This window comes from Myiozetetes cayanensis, unplaced genomic scaffold (genome assembly GCF_022539395.1).
Source record: "Myiozetetes cayanensis isolate MyiCay16 unplaced genomic scaffold, myiCay2020 scf1, whole genome shotgun sequence".
Lineage (NCBI taxonomy): Eukaryota > Metazoa > Chordata > Aves > Passeriformes > Tyrannidae > Myiozetetes > Myiozetetes cayanensis.
Genome location: NW_026086604.1, coordinates 34,129,116 through 34,153,349, shown reverse-complemented (window position 1 = coordinate 34,153,349; position 24,234 = coordinate 34,129,116). Strand labels below are relative to the sequence as shown.

Genomic DNA, 24,234 nt, shown 5'->3' with positions numbered 1-24,234 from the left:
TACTGAATATTTATTTAGGTAGAAATAATAATTTTTTTCTATTTGGCAAAGGAAATGTGAACTTTTGGGGATTTTTTGATAGGGTTACTAACTGGGTAAGACAGAACAATTAGCCCAGAAAATTGCTCACTGTATTACTGAAATTCCTCTTTTCTTTTCCTCCATGATATCTTGATAATAATCTTGATAATTCTTTGTTCAAACTCAAATATAGCAAGATCTCATCTTCTCCTCTGACATGAAGATAACCAGAATGCGAAAATGTATCTAGAGAAACAGAAAGTTTAAACATAATCTATACTAATACAAAAGCAGAGCAATGATGTCCCCCATAGTAACCTTCTGCTGCAAATTTCTCCTGCATAATTCACCATTTTAAGAACAGGATACTAAACTGAACCCAAATCTTCTCAAGCCTTTGAGAACACCTTCCCGTGTGTTCCCTGTGTCTTCAGCACACAAACACTTGCCTGTTTCAGGGCTTTTCCAAAGTACTCTCAGAAAACTCAAACCTACAGGAAGTCTGACCCAATGACTGTTTATCTTCCTCCAACCTCCAGATCTTCCACCTTCTCCCAAGCCCACACACAAAAGTCTACCCCACCCTCACAGCCACTTGTGCTTATGAGACAGTACTTTGCAACTCTGCTACTGTTCAAATTTTTACTAACCTATTCATGCCCACAAAGAATTGGTCCATCACACAAGCTGCACTGAACTCTCCTCTTGCCTTCCTGTCCTGGCACCTGGAATGCTCCCCATCCTTCCACCCAGTCTCACCATTCTCAGCAGGAAGAATTTTTCCCAGTTCCAGGTTTTGGAAATGGGTTTTCATTCTCTTCCTCACCAAAACTTCAAGTCATTTAAGATCTTTAATGAAATCAGAATCATTCCTGCATCAGAAGCTTGGAGGGGTGGGGGCTCATGGCTGTGTATAGTTTGTAGATCCCATGGCCCAAAGCCATGTTACTGCCCAGTTTCACTGTAGTTTCATAGTTACAGCTGTGCACTTGAGTGGTTTGGGGATGATGGGGGTGATAAGAAACTGCATCATTAGTAAAGCTCTTCTCACACTATGAGGGATGCTCACCCTCATGCACCTATATGAAATAAAATTATTCTGCTATTTAGGTTCCAGGCAGACAGTAAGAAAACACAATTAGTTTTCACCTCTTATCATTACTAGAGTTACCCTCTTCAAGATAGAGTAACTACACAGACATACATAGATGAAATAAATCACTGGGCTGGAAGCTGGTATTGCAGTAATCAGTAACCATGCCCTGGATTATGGCCAGCACGGACAGTTCCAAAGTCAACAGCTTCAAAGAACACAGTTTCCAAATGTTACAGGAAAGCTGTAACTCCAGAGGGCAAAATGAGAAAGAGAAAATGTGAGTGAAACTTAAAATTCTTCAAAAAGACTTATTAATCAAAATACCAAAGGACGAAAAACTACAACTTGGGTCAGTAAAGAACTGAAAACAACATTTATTAATTAAAAGTAAGCACAGAAAAGGGATATACTATGGGTGTAATGAAAAATACATAGTCTTACCTAAAGATTATACTATCCCCACTTTACTTCTAACGGGTATTACCTTTTAGATTTAATAATCCTCTGTGACAACATCTCTCAACTCCTGAGTCAATTAGTTTGTTACAACTGAGTAAGGGTACTTGGAAGAGGGAAAGGAATCTAACACCAAACAGGTAAATGAAGAAGCTTGCACAAACTCAGATAAATGAAAAAATTGAGCCTTAGCAGGCTTTCATCTTAGAGAAACACATAGCAACCACCAGTGACAAGGAAACAAATAGGGTTATAAATATGGTGTCTTAAACACAAGGATGAGGAACAAAAGGAACTGGCTACCAGGAAAGCTACAGGGATGGTCTGGAAGACGTATACTCTCCAAAGACATGTAGGTATTGCACCACCAAGTGAAATGCTAAGGCTTACTCTAAGCAAAGGGTCAGAGTACATGGTCTCCCAGAGTCTTGGATTTATAATCAAAGGGATGATAAAAGCAAACAGCTCATGCTCAGAACAGGCCTAAGCATGATGAGGCAGCACAGAAACATAATTTCAAAAACAGTAATGCAGAAACAACAGCACTTTATCTACTATTCAATCCTCTATTTACCATTAATTCTTAAATTACTTCATCTCCAGTCCCTCTCCCTGCCACCACTTGCTCAGTTCTCCCACACTGTGGCTAATAAATCTCATGTGGCTGGATATTACTGGCATTTGGTTATACTCTCAAGCCTTTGAGAACATCTTTCTGTCCATTCCATGTTTCTTTGCAGACATATGTGGCTAATAAGTCCTATTATTTTTACAATATTTGCTCCTGATCACTTTTTCACCCAAAACCAGGGATCTCTGAGTCCCTGTGGTTTAGTTAAGAAAGGAGGTGAGGTGGTTTCACAGGCAGTGACAATGCTGAAGTCTCTGCCCAGGTTCTAGCCACCACCCAGAGGCTGCATTAAAGGACAACAAACATTTCAATATATAGTTTAGTAACACAGTATCAATCCCAAATTAAAGTCTCAAGTGTGCATTTACAGAACAGTGGAAAAGAAGTCAAGTTATCTACATGATCGTCTTAACTTCAGCATTTAAGGAAGGAAGGATTTGATACACAGCAAATATACCTCAGCAGGCTTGAAAATCTGGCCTCTAAGGATCATGTTTTCTGTAAGGGCCTCATTAAAATAAAACTTAGAATTCTCTACTGACTGCTTTAATAAAACCTCACCTCCACTTCTAGAGTATTTGTAAAGCTACTAATATATAATTTTACTATGACAGGACAATTTTATCCATCTTTGGGAAGACCTTAGTCTAGACAGAGTTTATCAAACCAGTTAGTGTGTGAGAAACCTGTTTTACAATTTTCATAACTTTCCTTAGAACACAGTTGTGTCATGCTGGCATGCAAATGGCTACGCCCTCTCTCATTTAGTTTCTAAAGTGGTGGAGGAAGGCTAATGAATTGCAGTTGTACAGGAAAATATGGTGAGATTATTTCATTCAGTGTTATGGGTGCTCAAACTTCAGTTTTGTTTCCGACCAGAAACTTTTATGCATTGGATACAGCCAAGTGCCAGTAATATCCAGGCTGAACAGGAAGAACTGAGCCTACCAGAGAACCAAATCCATGAGAGGTGGAGATACATCAACTCCCCACAGTGACCAGTGATGCAGGTGGTCAGGATTTCAATGATAAATGACAGGATTTCTCCTGTTAAAATCACTGTCAAAACCTCATTTTGATAGATAACTTTTACATCATCAGGCTCAAGGAATTTTATTTATAAATACTATGTAAAAAAATTACATGAAAAACTAAATAAAATTTTTCAGTGGATTTAAGCGGCTGTTCAAGTGAGCTGTTCGCTGAAATGAAGGACAGATGCATGGTAGCTAAAACTCCGTGAAATACTCTGCAAATCTGTGGGTATATATTAGCAACAGAATAAAACACTCCCCTCCAACTTCTGACAAAACTGAAAACATGGAAATAAAGATGTTAGTTAAACAACCCCCTTCTGGAAGAATGCTAATTAACTTTTATAGGTTACATTTTCTTGATATACCGAAATCAAAATGACACAGCCATTTGTTTTCCCTGGCAAAGTCATGCACATCACTGATTATTCAGGTTTTGAAAACTGTGTATAATACATACTACCACCTACACAACAGCACAACGCTGACATTTCAGCACAGAACATGTTGAAGCAGTATTTCTGTACTGGAAAAAAAGAACAACTAACAAAGACATTTCCTAGAAGGTATCCATCGAAGAGAAGAGAATAATGTATAAAACATGGGCCTTTTCTTGAGAGCCTGAGGTTACAGATGCCTTTTTCACCACATCATGTTCCCAACATAACAAATCTGGCAGAAACACCAGGTTGAAAAAATGGAAAGCAATTTTCATTTTGATTTTGTGGAGCAAAAAAGACTTATCAACTTCTTGCAGTAATTTTTGAGAGGCAGAGTATAGTTAAGGGAAAATTACAAACAAGTTGCCTGAAGATCTTTGTTCCATATTCTTTCTTATATAAAAAAGTATTAATTATTGCAGTCATCACTTTTAATAAGCCAAGATAAAATGACTATTCTTAATACTGTATCAATCATCTTCTATTTCTCCTGCTTATGAGAGAGCCTCTACTTTTCATCCATGAGAAAATCCAAGTGATCCTATATTGTACATGAGTTCCACCCTGATAAATTTCTAATTACTCAGAAAAAAATTAACAAAACTTCCTTGTATAACAGGATGGTCCCTGCTGAACAAGGGAGGCACTCTCTGCTCTGCAGGAGCCAGATACACTGGGCATCATCCTAATCCCTGCTGTAAATGGGCAACTTCAGTGAAGTCCATCAGTCCAAGAATGGTGCAAAGGACATAAAAAGCAAGCTGGATCCTCACAGCACCCCTGGCACTAGCACAAGGGTGAGGAACTAGCTAGGCTGTCTAGGGAGAGGTGTTATGTCCGATGCTCTCACACACAACGCTGAGAAACACGGCAGATGACACAAAGTGTGGAATCCCAAGTGTGGACTAACTGCCCACTGAACTCTTGACTAATCAGTCTGTAAAAGGAGGTTAAAGTTTCCAACACCACCACAGGACTGTGCAATAATAAACTGAATTTTGCCATGAAATTTAGTGGTGAACACTCAGCATTATAATTTCAGTGGTCTTGTTGAAGTAAAAGTGGTTTGAGTCCCAGCGTGGCACCATCACTGCAGTAACAAAGTGAAGATGACCTTCTGGTACCAAGAACCATCACACTCAACCATAGACGACATGATTTAGAGATCATCAATACAGCACACACACAGTGGGATTCCAGCACTGCCAAAGCTGCAGCACTACAGTCATGCTAGGGAGTCAAAGCACAAATCTAAAAAAAGCCAGACTGGTAACAGTTTGGTTCCCCTAATATGCTTTTTGGTTTAAGGAAAAAAAAAAAAAAAAAAGGAAAAATGCAAGCTCAGATCAAATGTGAACTCTGAAAACACATTAATTTCAACACATTAATAAGACACAAACTCATTTTAAAGAAGTTGGACTTGCTTCCAGTTTCACACAAAGATCTGTAAGTGTCTGAACTGATAACAAATGGTAATTGACACTGAAGAAAATGACAACCAATGGAAATCAGTTTTAAGGGAAAACGAGATCTTTTTCTTTTAGAAGTTATTGTCATAAAGCTGTAAGCTGACAAGACCTATGTATTGATATAATTTAAAAGATAAATATCATTAAATATTTATCAATATTTTTGACACAAGACAGTACAGGTAAATGAACATAGCACTTAGATCAAAATAAGAACCTCAAATTGTATCTTCAGGAGTTAAACCAGAGTTAAAGGAAAATCACTTATTTACAAGCAACCATAATGTCTCAGTTGTGCTTAATGAGCATGTTAAGACTACAGGAATGTTTGAGTCTGGTAGTAATTAAAGGATAGTTGGAGTTTTCAATCTACCCTTCTCTTTTTATGAGCTCTCTTTGTTTCAAGAAGTTTTACCACCTATTATATACCAACTAAACTACCTACCCTACACCTTCCTCATCATACACCTGGAGTTATCTTCCCATTTACTTACAGTCCTCATTAACTTAGGAAGAACTGCCTAAGAAAGGAATGATTTTAAAGCTGAAGAAGAAGCTGCCAGTTCAGGGTTGAGCATCAGGATTATGAGAAGTGATACTCCTGATACTGAGGAAAAACAGAGCAGACGACTTAACACTCTTCACGATTGCAATGTCATAAACATGATTATTCATGCAGTAAATGTCCTTTCTTTCGAAAAAAGAATGAATTAAGCTAAGTGTGGCTCTGTCTGCAGGGTAGGGTAAAGACAGCTTCCCAGACACTGACTGGATCCTATCACTCACCTGGAGACTATGCTGGGATTCCCCCCAACTTCTCCTGCCACAGCTGGTTTCTGTGGGAAGAAATGCACTGAAACACAAGCAGATTTCACAACGGAAAAAACCCCATTATTTTTACCACCCACACACTTTTGTCCCTACTAGAAGGAACTACCTTGTACTAAAGTGACCAGAAGAAATTCTCAAAAATTCAGTGGTAACAAACGGTGCAGCTGAAAGGTACATGAAGAGCTTCTTGTGGGAAGCTCTCACAAACTCAGGATGGATTTTGTTAAAGAAGTTCTCTCTACATGCTCAAAACAACATATAATGTCAGAAAATCTTCATGGCTCAAAAGTGACTTTGCGACACTTAGCAACTGTGTTATTAATTTCGTCACCGTGATTAGAGAAAATTCACATACAATGAAGTCCCCAGTTGGAAGACAGAAGTCCTTGACTGTGTTCTGCATCTTACTACTTACAACTGAAAAAAGGCTCTAAAGGCTTCATCTCAACCACTGAAAGAGAGTACTTTTGTTCTGTGTAAGTCAACAGAATTACACCTCCCCATACTTTTCATGAAAGGAGAATAAGCTTCAGACTGCTTTTAAAAGGTTAGTATCCCACTGGGAAACACCAGATCAGACTCGTTAGCAAATGTGGTTGCACAAGTGTGCCAGCTTATAGAAAGAAAAATAAGGGGTGGGTTTAGTAGAAGACAGCACATTTGCCAACTGTCTAGCCACAGGCAGCTTCTGGCATTACAGCCCCAGAAAGGAGTTTGAGACACAAGTCACTGCTTCACAGCTTTAGGAATGAGAGAAAAGGTTGCCTTGTGATCAGGGCCATTAAGCCATCATACTTCCATGCAATCCATCAGTTCAAACATATGTAGTATTGCATATAAAAGGAAACCTAAAACCAGCTCCAGCCCTATAAACTGTCATCCAGCATGGCTGTGTAAATGGAAGTAAAAGTGTTGTTTTTAAGTACCAACAAGCAGTGGTTTCATTCTCTATGAACTTTGAAATTCTGTTCAAAGTAAAAAATTAGAACCACATTTTCCCCTGGGAATTAGTAGCACTAAGGAGAGGAAATACTACTGTATATTCTGTATCATACCATCAAACCAGAAATTCACATTTGACTCAGCATGAAAGTGCTGATCTGTCCACTTAGAAGCTCAAGTCCCACTAAAGCCATCACTTCAGCAATTCAGTGAATCAGAACACAAGGGAACTTCTATGAACCCCAACTAAACTTGTGACTATTATCCTCTACATGGTGAAGTTAAGTCACCATGTAAGGACAGAGAGATGGTGAAGATGAGGTCCTGCAAGGAAGTCATGCATGGTCAGGCTGTATGTCTTTAGCATCAAGATTTCCACTCCTTCCTGTATGGCCTGGTCTGCCCTAATGTCAGTAAATTCCATGTAAGCAAACATGTCTTGAAGACACACAACCAGAAAGAGCTATGATGGCAATCCCCTCTATCCCCAAGTACTGCTGCCACTGCCGGGGGGCTTCTGCAGGCACAGCTGTGGTGGAAAGGGACAAATCACAAGCCTACCTAATGTAGCCAGGTTGGTAAAACTATGTTGGTGTTTAAAATGTCCCTGAGAAATCCAGTCTCTGCAGTTCTCCCAAAAGTACCCTTAACTATTGGGCATTTTCATCCTGCAAAGTAAAAACACAAATCTCCCTCTGTAACAAAATCCAAAGCTGTTTCAAGGTGGAAACAGGACCACAAACCAAAGCACTGTTACCTTTTCGAAAGCCCACAGCGGCTGGATTTGCTGTGATTTGGAACAGATTTTCTTACTGCAATAGTATTTCATTGTTACAAAATGTTACATTTTCACAAAAATGCTAAATCTACACACATCACTTACAAAACAGATTATTTCATTTCCCTGTATGATAAAGCTGCAGCTACCATTGAAGCTGTATGCTGTGAGCAAATTTATAAAATAAAAAAATCCTAGGCTTGCTAAAATATGTGGAAAATCTCAAATGTCTACAGTAAAGCCAAAAAGTCGTGCTGAACACTGAAATAATACAAAGTCTGATAAGGGTCTGTTATCACTTGTTAACTGCTTTGACATGAGATTAGGAGAATTACAGGTCTAAAGGTTAGAAAATACCAGCTGTAGTAGATATTTTATAAGGAATAAGATAAGTACAGAAAAAAAAATCAAAAGGGACTTGAGATAAAGAAAGAAAATGCTAGACTGAATGACAGAGAAACTGCTTGAAAAAATCAAGGAAGACTTAAATGCACTAATTTTTTACCCTGTCTAAAACTGTTGAAAATCAGTTTGATCAGCCAGTCAAGAAGATTACGCTGATGTCAAGGCAATGACAGAATTATATAAATGAAGAGAATAGTGATGGCTCCAATTCCTTCTCTGGGTGAAGGAGGGAGTCTTGCAGAAGACAGGTGTGGTAGGAAAGGCAAGAACCTCTCAAGTTGCTCTCCACCAAGTAGAAGATAAGAATGACTACATTGTAGCTCAAGGGCAAAGCTTCAAGTTAGAAAAAAAAAAAAATAATCCAAACATATCTTGATTTAACACAAACCCAGTGAAGTTTGTAAACATCAATAATAACAAATTTAATGGTTCAGGAAATTCCACTAAGGTGCAATGTAAATTTTATTCAAAAGCCAGAGCACAGGTCTACCCAGGACTCACGGAGGCTGCCTCCTCCTAACTAACTAACAGCCACCATCTCATTTCTAAGGCTTGAAATTTATTCAGTCATATTTTCTCAGGAACGTCACAAAACCTTATACCATCCTCATGCTGAAAAAAATTATACGATGCTGGGAAAGGTGAGTGCTTAGGCTGATGATCAGCATAGTGAGCAAGACTTGGGGCAGAAGATGGATACAAACGGATATGTGGGGGAGTATAAGCCTTTGTGAAGGGTAAGTGTTGAAGTCCCTATCCCTTAGGACTGCAGAAGTGATAGGTGCCTCACATGAGCTGAGCTGTTATGGGAGAAATGATACAAATATGAACTGGGACGGCAAGAGACCAGCCACAACCACAGGACAGGGCAGGAGACTGGATGAAATTTTCCCTTCCTGATGGTTGTTGACCACCTTAATTTCATTCTTCTGTTCTCCCTACTGCTGACTGGAGATGCACTCCATCAAAACCTGCTTTTAGGTTTCACTCCATCAAGTGAGAAATCCCACACAAGGAGAACAGAGGGGAAATAAAGGACGATTAAAGGCATTGGACATTATGGAGTCACTCACGTTTGTTGACAGATATGTTGAGGATCCAAGAGGAATTGCCAGGTGACTTACCGACAAAAGCGCTTCATTTTTTTGTTGTCATTTTGTCTACAGAAAATCCCTTTACAGGTTCCGGTGTGATAAAAGCAATTAGCAAAACCCACTCAAATGAAAAAAGAAGGGTCTCATTAGCCCAGCTTACCTGCTGAGCATAGCAATGGGAATTCATGAGGACAGTTACTATGCAGCACAGTGAATTTTGTGAACGGTGAAAAAGCTAAAAAAAGCACTCTAATATCTAGCAGAAAAAATGGACGATACAAAACATAAAGCCTGCTGAAAAAGTGAGGAGTGATAAATACAGACTTTATCCTTTAGTGACATAAATCTAGTGCTAAGCATCAGGAAAACTCTACAGTCAGGTTGTAACAATTATCAACAGATTGCAAAAGGGCCTAAGGACCTTACCTGTATGACAGAACCTAACTGTGCTGGTTGCTTTCCATATACAGAGCAGTTTTGAGAAATTTAGCAGGTAAAGTCATATTTATTGAGGCTGCTTTAACCAGCCCAACCTTGGAAAATGAAGAGGTGTCCACTGGAACAGACCACGTAAGGAAGCTGTGGACACCCTATCCCTGGAAGTGTTCAAGGCCAGGTTGGATGAAGCCTTGAGCAATGTGGTCTAATGAAAGATGTCCCTGCCCATGGCAGGGGGGTTGGAACTAGATGATCTCTAAGGCCCCTTCCAACCCAAACCATTCTATGATTCTATGATTCGATGTTATTCCATACTGTCTTGACAGTAAAATTCATACTTTGGCAGGCAATTAGCCAATCTGTCCTTTCCACAACCTTGAGAAATTACCTGACTGCCATGAGCAGGGCAGACTTTCCAGTATCTTGCTGCCTTTAAGGAGATGATTTGATACTTGTCACAGAAAGTAAAAAGAAGCATCTGATACAGCAGGGTGGAAGCTCTAGCTGTAACTGATCAACTGCACCTGGGACTAAACAGGATACCAGAGGTACAAATGGCTATGGGTGGCAAGAGCAGGGATTTTGTCACCCAGAGCCTTGGGTCCTGCCCATTGAAAAAAAAAGCTATGGGGAGGTGACAATGTCCTGCACATGTGGGAATTCTAGGATAGCCTCCTTCACTTTGGAAGCCACCACCATCACAGCACACAAGGCAATTTCCATCTTCCAGTAATCTCCAACACTGCAGTCATTCCCTGAGATCTGAGCCTGGTATGCACTCTTCAATGCAACAACCAAGGGATCAAAACCATATATATGTTGGGCATTTCTAACACCACCAATTACCTACAAAGTTACAACTATATGCACACTGGAGGGTTTCTTCAGAGGATCTGATGACAGATACTAACTGACATCATTACACTTGTGCTGAAAACAATTACAAGAAAAATCTTCCTGGGCTTTCATTTGATGAAACAAAATTGTATCACTGCAGTTGAAGTAGCTTTATGCCTCATATTTCTACTGTATGCAGTGCATTTGAGACTCTGGAACTGCTGCAAAACAATTTAGAGGCATGAGATCACACATATGCCTGACTCTTAAACGATGGTCTCAGAGGTATTATTAATAACAAGATATGATGAAATAGTGTGCAAAACAAAACAAGATTTTTTTTTTATGTCTAAGCAAAAAAATGAAGCATTAGTTCATCTACTCCCATCTGAATTATCTCTGATTTTCGTAGTCCTGGTTAAAAAACCTGGTTGATCTTCTCACCAAAACAAGCAAGCAAGCATGCAATGCAGATGTTACAGAGCAGAAGCAGGAAGTGCACACACATTAGTCCACTCTAACATTCTTGGGGTGGGAAGAAAGCATAAAAGCAAGTTGCTTCAGTCTACACTGAATTGCCATCAAGGCACAAGCAAAGATGCATCACATGAGCTTGCCTATGCTTTAAGCACGTATTCATTTGGAACAGCAGGAACAGGAGATTACCTTGTTTGTTTGTTCTGGATGACATCATGGGATAACTTTCATCACTTTTAACTGAATCTTTTCAATGTTCAAAAGGAGATAGGCATCCACTAATGAGACTGAATCCACCCCCCTTTCTGAAAGTGAAAACAGGGTAGTAAGAACAACCTACTGGATTAGCACTAGACTATTCATCCCTCAAGGGGAAAAATAAACCAAAGGTAGGACGCTTGCCACGCACAATTTTAAGTACAACTATGTTCAAGCACCTTTTAATGTAACTAATGCAGGAGACATTGCAATGGCCTTAACTACATGGGAGGTAAGGCTTGATAGGTCACAACAACAGTGTTTTATTGGACTTTTGTTCCTGAGAGAGAAACACAAAGGTTTCCTTCTGCAGAGGAGATCATGAAGCCAGGAAATCTAAACTTTCTTTTGAGCCCAACATATCTCAGCATTGTCTTATTTTAGCTTCTTACCACTGAACAGCCACAGCCTGCACAGTTTTATTTTAAAGTCTTCATAACAACAGGTTTTGAGGCTCTAAATTTATTATAGCTGATGTGGTTCTATCAGAGGAAGTCTAAAGGTTATGGAAAAAATCCTTCCACTCATAATGTGGTAATACCAAGTAGGATCTACCAGTGTTTTCACTATATAAGATGCAAGAAACTAAACAGCTTATAGAGGAAAAAATAATTCTGACTCATTCACATATGCAAGATTTCTTTGAAGTTTAATTATCATTTTTGTATCTTAAAGCAGCAATGCCAGAAATTGAGCTGCCTGTTCATCCACAAAACCAGACACTGCGCAAGCAGCTGTTTCCCAAGCCACCGAACACTGACATACAGGGGAAACCTCTCCAGTCCTGCTGTGAACAATTCTGTGTCGCTCCTTAACGGCGACAGATAATTTAACCTGGCTTTAAAGGACATTACATGCAAGCTGCTAGTACACAAACTTCCAGTTTCCCTCATCTGGTCCTCTGAAGGAGCCCAGGCTCTGAACTCAGCTTACTGCACTTGTTCCAGGGTCTGGAAATGAACCTTCATCAGTCAGGTATGCTCTGATGGCAACTGTTACTGAAAGGCCTAAACATCTTCTGTGTAGTGCACTATAAGCACAATTTTGTCATCACATACACACACCTAAGTCCTACTGCTGTTGAATCAGAATCTTTCAGGCACGTATTTAAGCTTAAGAAGAGCACCACATACAAGCCTGTCCTCCCAGTAGTTTCATTTTCCCTCCCAAATATCAACTCAGTCGGTTCATCATGTTTTACAATTGGTTCTTGGATGGCTCCTGAACTGAGAGACATTTTCACTTCCCATACAGCTACACAGCTGCTACTTTTTAAACGGGAATAGCAGAGGAACATTGCAGAACGGGCGCTGGCAACACGCCTCACCCCCAGCTGTAGGTCTTGGAAATTTGCTATATAAGCAAAACAGTCACCATGCTGAAAACTAACCTAGTCATCTTGAAATCTTTTTAAAATGTGAAAAAAATACCATCCAACAGAATAACAGAAGTTTTTGAAAGGAATATGGAAGAAATACACAATGCACTGGAAACATTTTACAAACACTGGTACCCACCAAACCAAAAGTAAATCTTCCAGGGAGGATTTTTCTGTCTTACTGAAGATAAGTCAGCTGAGTAAATATCGCAGATCAATTCCTGAACAACTGAAGGAAAAAATTATGCCTTGTCATCAATCCACTGTTTGAGCTGTTTACAGAGAAGCTTCCCAAATGCAACTACCAAAGCTTCTCATGCTGAAAAACCAGCTGGAGAGAATTAGCGTGGCTATGATCTACCACACACCAGAAGCTCTGAAGAGGAGCTATTGTAGCCTAAAAAACCATGCCAGCACTGAAGAGGAAAACATGGAGCAGTACTTTCCAGCTAGGGAAGCGATGACCAAACACTACAGTGGCATCAGGTGAATGGACCAGGAATGGAAGTCACTCAAATTTTCTCTGAGGAGATACTAGCAATTGTCTTTCCTTCAGTAAGCATCCTTCTTTGGTTAACCAGATTAAATAAGAGCTTCTAAAAATAGGTTGGTTTTCCTTGGGGCCCTACTATAAAGTTAGAGACCATCTCTCTAAAGCCTTCAGAGACCACAGAATTACTCAAGGGGCAGATCCACCTTTCTGCTGGCATACATACAAAGGGAAAGCAAGAGTACAAAAAGACTGAAATACAGACTTCTCAGAAACTTAATTTTAATCACCAGTTCTCCATAAGTTCTGTCTACTGTGCTTGAACAGTGGTAGTTCCTGCTGTTAAGGAATATATGGGTTCCTTTCTGGTTTTGGTGTGGTTTTTTGTTTGTTTGTTTTTGTGGGGTGTTTTTGTTTTGGTTTTTTAACAAAACAGAGCTGCTAGAGCTAATAATTGCAAAACCTCCATTCTTACACAGTGCTGAAATGACATAATAATTTTTTTCTAAATACTATATCACTTTTAAAAGTAATGAAAATGCATCAATTTTCTATGATCATTTTTTCAATACATCATTCAAAAATTTCTAATTTTGTTCAATCTTTTTAGGCAAGGCAAGTGACATAAGAGTTTGTAATGCCCATTTGGGAGAAATCTGGGAAGCATCTTATGAAAGCAAGGCAATGGGATAAGAAAAGTGCAGGTGACTACGCAGTTTGCTGATTTTTCTGGGGAGCCACAATAAAGCAGACAGACGACCACACTTAGCAGGGCTGCTGCACTCTGCCTTAGACATCAGAAGCAGGTTGACTCTTACAAATCAGAGATCAGTGGGTGCAGAGGAAGGCTTGTCAGCAAGGAAAATTGGTAGCTTGTGACAAACATGCTCTCTGCTAGGTCCCTGGGATGCCATGGGCCAGGAAGGAGACACTTCTTCAACCTCCCACTAAGGAAATGAGCCTACAAGGTGCCATGTTGCAGTCCAGGTTTTCACTGCAGCGTCAGAAAGGCACAGCTGGGTGGTGGAGAGGATACTCCTTTAACATCCCATTTTAGCTTCACTTTGCTCGTCTGTTCTTTCTTCACGTGCCTCCACAGGGCTTGAGCAGGCTACCCGGTCAGGACTCCATGCATACTCTCCAAAATCAACAGAGACACATCTGCTGCATTCAGCCAGAACCTCCTACCACTAGCCTACAGTATGAGGGAGCACTATTTTTTTAACAACACTGGAATATTGCTTAGGAACTACAAGATTAAATCACGAGAAGCACAACCATAGCATTTTTCTGCTGATTTGAATTACGAATAGAAAGTACGAGCAGTTAAGAGGAAACAAGATATGTTCTATACAAGAGCCAAGATTTTTTTTCCTGACATGTGCCAAACAAGGAGAAGAAACAGAAGAATCTGGCACCATTAAAAACAGTTTGTGGAGAAAGGGACTGAATATCTACAGCCAAGCTCCATGTGGTTTGTAAAGAGGAAACTTTTGTTTTATGGGACTCTCAGTCAGCCAAAATTCTCCCAGACGGCATGCAAATGGATATTAGCCTAAAAACCTACACGCTTCTTGTAGAAGGATCAGTAAATGGTGGGGAAAGAAAAAGAACACTACTGAAGTTTTAAATCAGAATTCAAAATCTGCCTCATGGTTGAAAAAGTTAGTTTACCAGACAGCTATAATGTCATACATACATGGTAAGTGTCTTGGAAAGGAAAGGCAGCAAGTTAAAGCACAAAACTAGAAGTCAGGAAAATGTGTTCCAAGCCTGGCTCCACTACCAAGGAGATTATAAAACTTGGATAAAAGAGAAAAAGACTGCCAACTTAACAGTGAGATTTTCCTTAACTTCATATAGTGTATTAACATTGCACTTATGCTGTTTCTTTTAGCTTCTGTATTTCCCTCACTCCCTGGCATTACAATGCACTAAGTTAAATAAGTGACTAGATGGAGTACTGAGAACAGTTATCTTACTTTACTAAAACAAGTCCTGACCAAATTCTTAATCAAAACATTTGACTTACTTAAAAAACAAAAACAAGAAACCGACCCAAACAAACAAAAAACAAACCAAACCAACAAACAACAAAAACAAACCCCAAACCAAACAAAAAACCCAAACAACTTTTTTGGGACCATAATTCATATAACTGAGCAAAACACTAAAGTGGCTGACATGATTCAACAAGCTTAGCTGAGTATTACACAAATACAGCACCTACAGCTTATATTTCAGCATACAGGAGAAAGGGAATGGACAGGCAACACTTCCTTAGCACACGCTGAGTGGCTATACCAGCGAAGAATTTTTTTCAGCTTCTCTGACAACTCTGTGAGTGTCCAGCGAAGCATTCGTCTGCACTAGCCGTAAATCAAGAGACCACACTGACCTCCAATTTACAGCAGGGGAACTGAGGGGGAGTCCACAAGCAAGACTGCAAGCCTGGGACTCATCCAAATCCCTGCATCCCACTTGCTGGGGGAGCTAGCGCCCAGATAGATTTGTGGGTCAGGACTCCAATCATCACCTGATGATGTAGTTCTCTAGTTACATCACCAATGATTGAAACACATCACATGGAAAATTTCGCCATCATTCACTTAAAGGAGAAGTAGCTAATATCTTTTGTAAGAGGGTAACAGGCTTAGGATTTGCCCCTTTGTGTTTTCCTTCACATCAGCCTTTACACGTAACGTTTCCGCTAAGATTTGTCAACCAGTGTGCTTTCCTCCTCTAAATATAGTGGTAAACATGAATACAATTTTTGAAACACTCTGTATTCGCTTGGGTTGTCCTCATTCATACCACTAAGACTATCAGCTTGGAGAAGGAGCAGAAGGGTTAATCATTCAGAACTTTCCATAAGCTCTGTACATTTGTACACAGTGCCCTAGATGGACACTCCATGCTTCATGTTGCACTGGAGTAACAAAAAGAGCTGAAAGCAAATTCCTTTAGCTCTCACCCTTTAATTTTATTTGCTTCAAAAAATAAAGAACAAAAGTAAGCAAAATCAAGCATTCCAAGAGAAAAAAAATATTAAAGGCCTTTTCCAAAAAAGCACCGTAAGCAAAAACCAGCGTAAACGTAAAAATTATTGTATTGTAGTGAGAAACCTGAAGCTAGCAGTTCTTATTGCTACTAAAAATATCTACACCCCACACACGCACATACATTTACCATGACGGCATCTACTGATGGGTTCTGGATACTAATCAAGACCAGATCCAGGTACAAACTATAAAGCTGAACAACCCCCAACAAAGTAGGTCAAGAAAACTGGGAGGGAAGGGAAACTGTTGCTAGGTGGCAGTGTACCTTAAGCAAAGAACACTGTAAATCATAGATTATTGGGAAAGTTCATTATCTGCTAAAAGAGGTCTCATCTTTTAGATGACTCATCTTCAGTGCCATCTTCAAAGCTTCAGTAGGAAGCAGAACCCAAAATGTACATGATACCCAGAGTACACATCAGAAGGATGAGAAGCAGCACTGAAAAAATAAAAAGAAAAACCTGTCTTGAGACATGCTACTGTGCAAGACCCATGACATAAAAGCTCTCCAGATCTATTAGTGCCATAAGAAAAACCAAAAGCCAGTGAAGGGAGTCTTGTACACCTTGAGAAGGTTATGATTTTGTTTACTTCATTTATTCTACCTTCACTTAAGCTCTGACCAGAAGAAGCAAGTAAAGAAATAAGCTTCCACCACATCTTGGCACAGCAGTGAACAGTTGACAGAAAACCCAAGTGTGATGGTGAGAAAGAAAGGTTTTCTAAGGCTACTTAAGAAACAGAACTGTTACTTTTCTGCCTTAAACAGCTTCAGTCTCCAGTCCTTTTCAGAGCGGACAACGACAGTAAACAAAAGGAGGTCATGAAAACGCATGCACTCCCTAGAACTCCAACCAAAAGGACGGAGGAAAAGGCCTCTGTAGAAACCCAAGGTAAGAAGGAAGAGGCCAGATTTTTCTGATATCCTTGTATCTGTCCTTCCTGATGTTCCCTCCAACTGAAAACTACCTTAACATATTGCCTAAATTAGCAGAAGTGGTAAAAAAGACAGGCTGATGACATCTTGTGAACTACAATTCACTTGGTAAGAGAGCTGTTAGCAAGCTCACAGCTTGTCACAGAGAAGGATAAGATGTTCTTGAAGGCAAAGACGAAATCTATATTCTTTTCAACAATATCTGTCTGGGTTCAAGAGAGCAATTTTGGGAAAAAGTATCTTAGATGAACGTGATTGTATAGATTGGAGGTATTTTAGAGAATAGAATAAAAGGGAAAAATGAAAGGCACTTTGCTCCAACAAGGTTTTAAATCTGTAACTCAGGTCACAGCAAAATCCTTCCTGAGAAATATAATTCTTCTTATACTGACTTTAATCTACAATTATACTGCTTAAGTTGTTTGGGTTTTTTAATACCCCATTGTGATGCATTGCAGAAACAACATATTAGAACGTAAATGTCCCATCTAACACAGCATGGAAATTCCTATACTGCTGTACATTAAAACCCACACAGAGACACACCACGTATCGTATCATTCCTCACAAGCAATCCTGACTGTGAAAACCGTTTATAATAACTGGTTTGGGTTGGAAGTGACCTTAAGGACCATCTAGTTCCAATCCCCTGCCATGGGCTGGGATACCTTCCACCAGACCAAAGGGGCTCCAACCTGGTCTTGAACACTTCCAGGAATGGGGCATTCACAACTTCTCTGGGCAACATCTTCCACTATCTCACCACCCTCACTGTAAATAATTTCTTCCTAATATGTAACCTAAATCTACTCTTTTCCATTGTTAAAGCCACAGAATTACAGAGGGAATACATTTTACAAACCCTTTCCCTGATGTAGCTCACATCGGATGTGCGTTAACCTTCTAAGCAGTAATAAACCTCTGATGAGGATTTCCAGGTTTGGTCTGTATTTTCTCTATCTGAAAAACTTTGGGATTCAAACCTCAGGAGAAGGACCCAATTTCAATAGATAAATACAGACACAACAATCTCCGTTCCCCTTCTCTCCACCGTTCCCTTTCCCAAAGACAGTGGTTTTAATTTGTGGCCACAGTCTGACCCTCTTCCTCTTCCTAGTTATCTGCAGCATCTGCCTTGCAAGGAGGAGAGTCAAAGAATACCTTGTCCACAAATTTTTAGTTACAATCTGTGATCATTTTCAGCCATGGACACACAGTAAAAAAAAGGCAGCCAAATATAAGCATCAACTTGAGCAAGACGTGGAATAGTACCACAACTATCGAGTCAGTAGAAGACAGCCCCTGTGGATCTCCAGGGCCCTTCACTGACTTGGGCAGCATCACTGCTGGAAGACAAGTAGGAGTTGGCTTCACCTGCCATCTCATCTCCCATTCCATGAGACCATGCACAGCTAGTTGAGAAACAGTTTGAAAACACCAAAAAAGACCCCACATAAATCTTTTTATGAGGACAAAAGAGAATAGTCTGTACGGCCTCCAGGCAAGGAAGTCATCAGGTTTTGCCACAGCAGAAATACTTTTGTACAGCAGCAAAAAGGAAGCGCTCTCTGAAGAAATTACGTTCCCCAGCAAACAGCCTAGATAGGCTTTTCTTCATTAACCAGTAAGAGAGAGATGCCTCTGCTGCATGCAGAACACACTGATGCTCATCTGACATAGAAGTTTAACTCAAAATAAATATTTCTGTGATTATGAAAACTTTTGTTCTTCTGTTTCTTCACCATCTGTGGTACAAAACCTGGCAAAGACTCCAATTAGTTTCCTTTGTATTATTACTGCCATAAGCACTCAAATGATAAACACTTATACAAAAGGAAATTCCTCTTCCTTTCTACCTTGTCTCTAAAGAGCAGATCTAAATACTTTAAGAAGAAAATCAGTACTGAACTCACCCTGAAATCTTGTGATGCCAGATTACACCGACTTCATCACAGAAAAAGGCAACGGCAGATTAACTCAATCAACACCTCTTCTGACAAAATCTTTTCTCTAGTAACAAGCACTTAGCCTGTGTGGAATCAAGCAGAAGCACCTCACACCAAGAAAGGTGAAATCCTGAAACATCTGCTTAAGGAACATCAGTGATGGACTTAAGAGTTCTCTTCTCTGGGAGACCCTCATCAGGCTCCTAGACATGTAACTCTTGGAGCCACAGAGGTGGCTGTGCTTTGCTTCAGTGGAGCAGGACAGAGGCATCATCTAGCAAAACAATCATACCAAACTTTGTGGTGCAAGCTAGCACTTAGTGTTGTTTATTTATGTACTTAGACTCTTCATTTATATATACACATATTTGATTGCTGTAGCTATCCTGATGGAACCCATGCATGGCTGTGGTTAAGATGTCAAATTTTATTATTTTGGTCAACTTTATATTAGTACCTTAAACAAAACAATCCCCTTATACAGTTTGCACACTGGTACAAGCATACTAATATATATATTAATTTATATATTAATTTATATATTAATTTATATATTTATATATTTATATTTTATATATTTATATTTATATATTTATATTTATATATTTATATTTATATTTATATATATTTATATTTATATATTTATATATTAATTTATATAAAAACACATGCATATGTGAAGTAGCAACAAGCACCACGAAACTAATATTGTGTTTCTGTCCAAATGGGTGTGATCCAGGAAAACAACCTTGACTTTGGCATTTATTTATGCAGTAATTTACCAACGGTCCCTACATCAACAGGTTCTCAAATGTTTACAGTGGATTCCTGAGGGGACTGGTAGCCCCACCTGCTGCTTAACAAACCCTCCCTAGGTTTGTTAGATTCAAATAGAAGAAAAGGAAAGAAATCAGACACATGGAGGACACATGGGGATGGATAAACAAATAAGGGTCAGATAAAAAAGGGGATATCACAGACTTGCACCAAATCTTAGAAGCATGAACGAAGATCTATCCCTATTCTTTAATCTGCTGCACCGTTAGTACAGCTTTTCTTCCTACTGATCAGAAATGGCTGTTGAAAACAGCCAGGCTGCTCCCAGGCACCTCTCCAGATAATGCATATTTCTTCTCGTCCTTTATGCTAAAAGAATTAATTGCACATTTTATTGGAGCAGGATAGTACCTCAACACCAGCCCCTTATGCTGAGAGCTGTGCTATACAGAGGTTGATGGCTTATCGATTTGTTATTTTCAGTTGCTTGTATGTTAGTGCTTTGTACACTTCTTTGAGAAACAGCACAGGATTTAAAGTGGTTTATTAATCAAACAGAAGTTTGTTTTTTAGGCAAGACAGTATGCCTTCTTGCTGAGGCCTCCTGTATAATATCATTCTGCTGTGGCACAAATGTCCACACAATTTTGCTGAAGACTCCAAAGAGTGCACTTTAAAAACTCTACAGCCACAAGGGTTATAAAAATAACTCAAAACGGGTTCTTTGATCCTTTTCCCCTACCATTCACATCTGGCTGAAAACTTTACAACCAAGAGCTTTGCTTGTTTCCATTTTCAAAAATTCAATACCTTTTGAAATTGTACTAGAATTTCAACTAATGATACGCATAATTTTATAATATGGCAGAGACAGTATAACAGCTTCTAGCCTTAAAACAACACCCAATCCCATTTGGTCTGACCATGTCCTTTTGCTCCCCTTTTGTTTACTGTGTTGATGTTCTTTAGGGAGCTAGGCTTTCAGCAAACTAAAGCTATCAAAAAACCCAGGGTTTTGGCTGGTTTAACTCCCAGTACCTAGTTTACAGAGGGTCAGATAAGCAACAGGGATGATGATGAGGACGAGTGACCAGTCAAGCAGCAGCTACCCAATTCATAAACCAAGCTGAAGCACGAAGGTGCATCACAGACTACTCTGTCAAGTAGTTTGTCTTATGGGATGACCCCACTTAAACACTGGGATCATCATCTGCAGAACAGACGCTGAAGAGTATCAAGTATTGGCTAAACTTGATCAAGCATTTCACTCCATCAAGTGATAAATACCTGTGAAAATGATAGTATATGAAGCAACAGGTACTCAGAAACAGAAAATGTAGTACCAGACAGTACTTCTTTCCCCTCAAAAGCAGTGCAAGTTCTTAAAGACTCCCAAAACACGTGTGTACCTTCTGTGACTCCCTGGATGGTACAGCTGACAGAAACTAAAGGCAAACCCGTGAGATACACTAACAGAAGTCACTCGAATGTCCATGACCCGAGCTACTCATCACAGAGAGAACTGGCAGCGAGGGTCGATGTCGCAACCCCGCAGCGGCCGCAAGCACGGCCCGCACCACCTCGGGCCCCGCGGGACCGCTCCCGGGGCCGCGCCGGGTCTGCCCTGCTCCGCGAACAGCTCGCGTTCAGGTTCGCAGCAAACCTCACGGCCACGTATGTTTTCACACGCGCCAAACTTCTCGGAGCCTGGATGTGCACACCTCCTGTCGGAGCTCGGGCTCCCACGTACCCACGGGAGGCGACACCAGACTCCCACGTGCCGCGGTCAGGAGAGGAGCCACCGCCCCCATCGCACCTCCCCGGCTGCCCCCGGCCCCCGGGAGTTCAGCTGCGGCCGCGGCCCCGCAGCCGGCCCCGGGGCCCGCCATCGCCGCCCCCCCCGGGCGCCGCCGCCCCCGGCCCGCCGGGCGCTGATAGGGCGTCCCCGCGCGGGGGGCGGGCGGCGATAGCGCGGCCCAATGCGCGGCTCGGCGGCGCCGCGCCCGCCCGCCGGCCCCGCTCCCCCGGCGCGGCCGTGCGGGAATGCGGCGGCCGCCCCCAGCCCCGGTACCTTCTCCTCCTGCAGAGCACGCACACGGCCCAGAGCAGCAGGGCGGCGGCGGCGGCCGCCCCGCCGTAGGTGCCGAGCGGCAGCGCGTCGGGGCCCATGCTGGCGGCGCTCGCCTCGGCGGCCGCTGGTGCCTCGCCGCCGCCGGGGAGGAAAGTTTCGCCCGTCCTCCCGCTCCCGGCAGGAGAGGCGCCCGGCCGGCCGTCCCTCCCCGCCCACCCCGAGCCCAGGGGGCTGGGTTTGGCTGCTCGGAGCCGGACTTGGCGAGCGGGCCCGGTGCGACCCGGCCGGCTCCTCCCCGGGGAGCGCCCGGCGCGGGGAGGGTCGCGCCCGCCCGCCCCCGCGGCCTCCCGGCGGCGGCGGAGGGGAAGCCTCGGCCTTCGGCGAGCGGGGAAAGGCTCCGATGTGGCGGAAAGGTCCCAGGACGGAGTCTCGGGATGAGGAGGGGGTCTCCGTCCTCCCCGCCCTCCAATCCCCGTCAGCCCTCCCGGCAACCCGGGAGCGTCTCGGGGCCCCGCAGAGGGGTTCGTGTGCTGCGGAGCGGCGGTGGCATGTCCCCATTGCGAACGGGGATGGGTTTGGGCAGGTAGCGACTCTGACATCCCGTTGACCCCTACTCGGTTTTGGTACAGACAACCAGTGTGTGTCGCCCGCATAAACAACAGGAGAACACCCCACCAGCTTCATAAAACTTTACTTGAGATAGGATAAATTAGATATGAATAGTGAAGGTTGCTTTTTGACGTTGTGCTATATGAGAAGAATCTGGGTGTGGTCCTCCACTGTGCCCGTCCCTCTGATGTGTTACGAAGAAGTATAAGAGCGGAGGAGGTGGGAAACCAAAACTGAGGCAATGGAAAGATCCCCAGCGTGGGGAAGTGGGATGAGGTGGAGTGACTCAGAGGTCCAGGTAGTTTGGTACTGCGTGGCAGGATACCAGGGCAGCAGCAGTACTTTACAGCTTCACTGCCATTGGTAAAACGTACGCTCCAAAAGGTTGCTGTGGTGTAAGATACCGTTCAGTGTAAATTCACACTGAAGGAGTAAAATGCTTCAGTTTCTGGAATCGTGGTTCGGCTGAATGCTGACAGACGAAAAGTTCACGTAGCTTGCTCACTCAGCTGCATGTATTATCATGCATTATGTGTTTCACAATGTTTGGTGGTTTATACGTTCCTTTTATCTTGGAAACAAGTTGTACAACACTTAAGTCTTCTGGCTTGCCCTGTTGTAAATTTTCTCAAAATTGTAGAGTCCCAAATGCATCTTAGCAGATGAAAAACCAGTTAGCTAAAAGCCTTCCTGAACTTTAGAAGACTTCATCATTTTTAGCAGCTTGAGTCATACCTGACCATTTGCAGTCATCCGGGTTGTGTTCTTCCTCAAACATTCCTACTAATTTCAATTAAATACTCAAAAATGCCATTGTATTAATCAGCAAAAATCTAATTAGTGTGTCTCACATTAGTTTTTCTCAGAATTGGGTCACTGTGGCTTAAAACCATCAGATCTCTGTCCCTCCTGTGAAACTAACAAAACCAGAAACCCTTATTGTGCAATATGATGCACAAAGGGAAACCATAAGAGAAACTGATGTTGCACTTGTAGGGCTCTTTGCAGGGAACAATATTTGAAATCCCCAGCTTGGGAATCCCAAGAGGTTTCTTAGCTACTCGTCCAGTAAATTCATGGAAAAAGAGTAATTCGAGACTGAGGTGCATTGTGCTGTAAGACATTACACAGTAAAATATTACTCATTTTACAAGTGACCTTTGCTGTGAAAATTTAGTGTTTCAGTTCAGTTTAATGAGAAATAACTGTTCATGTACAACTAAATAGCTATGACAGCTAGAGGAAGCCCTCATCCACAGTCAAACATCAAAACACCAAGATCACTGTATTTCTGGCGGAGGATGTGAAGCAGTTACAACAGCCTTTTTAAGTTTACACTTTTCATATTTGCTGAAAGTTACTGTCTCAGGTCAATTGCAGATGCAAAAACCGCACCCCACACACCAAAAAGCACCACACCATCAGCAAGACTGTTATTTTGGAATACAGAGAACACAACCCGAAAGGTCCTAAGTACCCTAAGAATGCTGTGTACTGTTCTGTGTCAACTCTTTAAAAAGCCCAAGAGGATGGTTTGAATTCTTAACTAGCAAAGGATTCTCAAAGAGCTAGAAACCGAAGCATGTTTAAGTTTGGTGTCTTATATATAGTATGAATTACGTCAATGCAGATCCAACTGGATGATATTTACGCATAACGTATCAGTTAAAATTATAATAGATGTATCCGTAGATATTGGCATCTCAGCTAACTGGAGAAACATGGTAAGGCTGAACAGTTCCCTCTAATGTAGCTTT

General features: G+C 41.4%; 1 protein-coding gene across 3 annotated transcripts in view; it reads right to left on the bottom strand.

The window, feature by feature from the left end:
• Nucleotides 1–22,064, bottom strand: part of LOC126638722 (cytochrome P450 7B1) — a 128,872-nt gene extending 106,808 nt beyond the window's left edge. The window contains exon 1 of one of the 3 annotated variants that reach the window (XM_050312845.1): nt 21,869–22,064. In XM_050312845.1, coding sequence (XP_050168802.1) covers nt 21,869–21,966 — 98 coding nt within the window. In that variant the 5' untranslated portion in view covers nt 21,967–22,064. Of the gene's footprint in view, nt 1–16,402; nt 16,444–21,206; nt 21,308–21,868 lie in introns of those variants that run through there. The other 2 variants (XM_050312854.1, XM_050312862.1) reach the window with 2 other exon arrangements.
• Between the last annotated feature and the right edge of the window lie 2,170 nt (nt 22,065–24,234).